Genomic DNA, 4,476 nt, shown 5'->3' on the forward strand with positions numbered 1-4,476 from the left:
CACACACACACACACACAGAGACACACACACAGAGACACACACACAGAGACACACACACACACACACACACACACACACACACACACACACACACGCCAAAGTGGAGCTTTGCTTAAATGGTAGAACACCAGCCCTTAGGCAAAAAAGCCAAGAGTGCAAGGTCCTGAGTTCAAGCCTTAGTACCAGCACCAAAAATTAATTAATTAATTAATTAATGGAAGCCAGTGCTTCACACCTGTAATCCTAGCTATTCAGGAGGCTGAGATCTGATCTAACCTGGGCAGGAAAGTCCATGAGTCTATTACCTCCAATTAACTACCAGAAAACTGGAAGTGGCACTGTGGCACAAGTGGTGGAGTGCTAGCCTTGAGCTAAAGAGCTCAGGGACAGTGCCCAGGCCCAGAGTTCAAGCCCCACAACTGACAAAATAAATAAATTATATATATATCAAAGCTGGGCATTGGTGGCTTACTCCTGTAACCCCAGCTACTGAACAAGCTGAGCTTTAAAGAATGAAGCCAGCCTGGCAGAAAAGTCCATCTCCAATTATACAATGTTAATTGAAGGGATGGCTCAAGATGTAGAGTGCCAGTCATGAGCAAGAGTTTAAGGCCTTCTGAGTTCAAGTACCAGTCTCAAAACACACACACACACACACACACACACACACACACACACACACAATAACTGAGGTCAGATTGAACTATTACTGTTGGTGGGAATACAAATTAGTGCAGTAATTATGGAAACCTTTGAATGGTGGTCCTGTAAAAAAAAAGAAACCAAAACACTAAAAACAGAGCTAAGCCAGGCACTGGTAGCTCAGGACTCACTACCTACTCAGGAGGCTGAGCTTATTTAAGGATCAAGGTTTGATGCCAGTCGGGGCAGTAAAGTCTGTGAGATTTATCTCCAATTAACCACCATAAAACCAGAAGGGGCTCTGTGGCTCAAAGTGGTGCAACACTACTGTCAGCAAAAAAAAAAATTCAAGGACAGTGCCCAGACTCCAAGTTCAAGCCTCATGACTGAACCAAAAAAAGCCCAAAAAAACCAAAACAAAACAAACAAAAAAAAAAAAACAATTAAATATGGCTCAGCAACCTCTCCTAAGGAACTGAAATCACTGTGTTAAAGAAATATCTATACCGGGCTGGGAAGGTGGCTCAGTGGTAGAGTGCTTGCCTTGCATGCCTGAGTCCCTGGGTTCCATTCCTCAGCACCACATAATCAAAAATAAAAAAGCCGGAAGTGGCACTGTGGCTCAACTGGTAGAGTGCTAGACTTGAGCTGAAGAACTGAGGGACAGTGCTCAGGCCCAGAGTTCAAGCCCTATAACTGGATCAAAAAAAAAAAGGAATATCTATAGCTATTTTCATTGAATCACTTATAATAACTAAGATAAAGAAGCATCCTAAGGGTCTGGTGCATCAATGGATGAATGTATAAAAAATAAGTGATATACATGGACATCATTGGCTTATACTTGTAATCTTAGATATTTGGGAAGCTAAGATCTGAGGATCACATTTCAAAGCTGCCTTGGCAGGAAAGTCTGCAAGACACTTAACTCTAACTATCCACCAAAAAAGCTGAAAGTAGAGCTGTAGCTCAAGTGGTAAAGTGCTAGCCTTGAGCACAAAAGCTCAGGGACAGTGCCCAGGTCCTGAGTTCAAGCACCAGGACTGGCACAAAATGGAAGAGGAGGAGGAGGAATAATGGTATAATACACAATACTACTCAGCCTTTAAAAAAAAAGAAAAAAGAACAAAACTTAATCATTTGGAACATGAATGAAACTAGAGGATATATTAAGTGAAAATAAGCTAGGCACAAAAAGCCAAGTACTACATGATATCACGATATATGGAATCTTTTTAAAAGTTGAATTCAGAACAATGAATATAGTTCAGTGATAGAGCATGTACTTAGCATATTCACAGCATGGGGAAAAAAAGTTTGAATTCATAAAAGACAAAAATGATAGTTTCTAAAGGATGGGTTACAAGAAGGTATGGACGAGTTCCAGACAGACAGGAATAGCAAGTTTTGTGATCCATTACAAAGAAAGGTGACTTTAGTCGGCAATAATACATTATATATTTCAAAATAATGAAGAGTACATTTCAAATGCATCGCCACAAAAATCATCGAGATGATATTTCAGCGTGGTTAATTCCACACTGTATATATTATCAAAACATCACACTGTACTCTATAATGTAATGAAATTCCTTGTCAACCAAAAGTACTATTTGCCAGAGGACAGTGGCTCACTGTCATAACATTTTAGAGAGTCAACCATTCTTTCGGGTTATGCTGTCATCCTGCCTCAGGGCCCTGTAAATCAACAGCTTGCCTTCCCCCCTCTGCTGCCAAGCATTTCCTCTGAGCTCACTGCAGCTTACCTCTACCACGAGCTCGCTTGCCGCGGTCTGAAGGCTTATCCCCTTGGTTGCAATCAATTCCATTCTCTTCACCTCTAACTAAGAAGAAAGAAAAGGAAAAAAGACTTACTTTTCATTCACAAACCTTTGACATAACCTTACTAAGGTGGGAGGGAAGCTTAATAAGCAGGTTGCAATCTAAAAAATGAATTCAGAAACCAGGAAAAACTAAAAGTGGTTCAAAAGCAACACTTTTGTACAATTCATAGTGTAAAATCGCAAAACAAATGAAAATAGGGCTGAGATTGTAGCTTAGTGGTAGAGTGCTAGCCTAGCATGCATGAAGCCCTGGGTTTAATTCCTCAGTACCACATAAACAGAATAAGCCAGACGTGGCACTGTGGCTCAAGTAGTCCAGTGCTAGCCTTGAGCAAAAGACGCTTAGGGACAGTGCCCAGACCCTGAGTTCAAGTCACAGGACCAGCAAAAAAAAAAAAAGAAAAGAAAGAAATGAAAATAATGCAGGAATTTTCTTTCCTTCTATGTGGATTTGTTCTTTCCTAAATTAATTTGCAAAAAAACTCCTACATGGGGCTGGGAAGTTGGCTCAGTGGCAGAGCGCTTGCCTTGCATGCCTGAGGCCCTGGGTTCGATTCCTCAGCACCACATAAGCAAAAAGAAAAAAAAGCCGGAAGTGGCGCTGTGGCTCAAGTGGTAGAGTGCTAGCCTTGAGCTGAAGAGCAGAGGGACAGCGCCCAGGCCCAGAGTTCAGGCCCCACAACCGGACCCCAAAAAAAAAAACAAAAAAAACCTCCTACACATTCATTATGTAACCATCTAATATACTATAGAATTTGTTCATAAATTGAGTTAGAACCGTGGAATGGCAAAGAATCAATCAAAAGAACAATAGCAAGGAAATACTAAATCCTTGGAAATGCTAAAGTATTAAGAGAGGATTTATAGAATGTCATCCAGAAGATGTCAACACTTTTCTCTTTTCCTCTACACTGGTATCCTTCTACCTTCATTAAAATATAAATTTCACCTAGGCACTGGTGGCTCACGCCTATAATCCTAGCTATTCAGAAGGCTGAGATCTGAGGATCACAGTTCAAAGCCAGCCCAGCCAGGAAAGACTGTGAGACTCATATTCAATTAACCACCAGAAAATCAGAAGTGATGCCGTGGCTGTTCAAGTGGTAGAGTGCTCACCTTGAATTGAAGAGCTGAGGGACAGTGCCAGGTCCAGAGTTCAAAGCCTCACATCCAACAAATAAATAAACTTATTTATAAATAAGTATTTATTTATATTTGTTTATATTTAAGTATTTATTATAAATAATTATTAAAGTTTATTTATCTGTGTATTTATTCAAAGCTGGGCATCACTGGCTCATAACCATAATTCTAGCTACTCGGACGCTGAGATCTAAGGACTGACTGCAATTCAAAGCCAGCCCAGGTAGGAAAGTCCACGAGACTCTTATCTCTAATTAACCAGCAAAAAAAACTGGAAGTGGGGCTATGGCGGAAGTAGTAGAGTGCTAGCCTTGAGAAAAGGAAGCTTAGGCACAGCAACAAGGTCCTGATTTCAAGCCTCAGGACCAACAAAGACACAAATAAATATGTAAATAAATTTCTTTTGAGTGCTGGTGGCTCACACATGTAATCTTAGCTACTCAAGAAGAACTACAGTTCCAGGCCTGCCTGGGGAAAAGTTCACAAGGCCCCATCTGAACAGAAAAAGCTGTTGGCATAAATGAGGGTTATAGTCCAAGCCAAACCAGGCAAAAATGTTTGTGAGAATTCATCTCAAAAGAATAAGCCAGGGCTGGGAAGGTGGCTCAGTGGTAGAGTGCTTGCCTTGTATGCATGAGGCCCTGGGTTCAACTCCTCAGCTCCACATAGCAGAAAAAGCTAGAAGTGTAGAAGTGTTGCTGTGGCTCAAGTGGTAGAGCTTTGAGCTAAAAAAAAAAGCTTTTAGCTTTAAGCTAAAGAGCCTAGGAACAGCGCCCAGGCCGAGTTCAGGCCCCACAACGAAAGAAAGAAAAGAAAAGAAAAGAAGGAAGGAAGGAAGGAAGGAAG

The 4,476-nt window shown here is 41.1% G+C and overlaps 1 protein-coding gene across 2 annotated transcripts in view; it reads right to left on the reverse strand.

Moving 5' to 3' along the window:
- Positions 1–4,476, reverse strand: part of Ubap2 (ubiquitin associated protein 2) — a 107,696-nt gene that overhangs the window by 46,049 nt on the left and 57,171 nt on the right. For both annotated transcript variants that reach the window (XM_013026690.1, XM_013026689.1), the window contains exon 6: positions 2,410–2,487. In XM_013026690.1, coding sequence (XP_012882144.1) covers positions 2,410–2,487 — 78 coding nt within the window. The remainder of the gene's footprint in view (positions 1–2,409; positions 2,488–4,476) is intronic.

The sequence above is a fragment of the Dipodomys ordii genome, unplaced genomic scaffold (assembly GCF_000151885.1).
Source record: "Dipodomys ordii isolate 6190 unplaced genomic scaffold, Dord_2.0 Scaffold95, whole genome shotgun sequence".
Lineage (NCBI taxonomy): Eukaryota > Metazoa > Chordata > Mammalia > Rodentia > Heteromyidae > Dipodomys > Dipodomys ordii.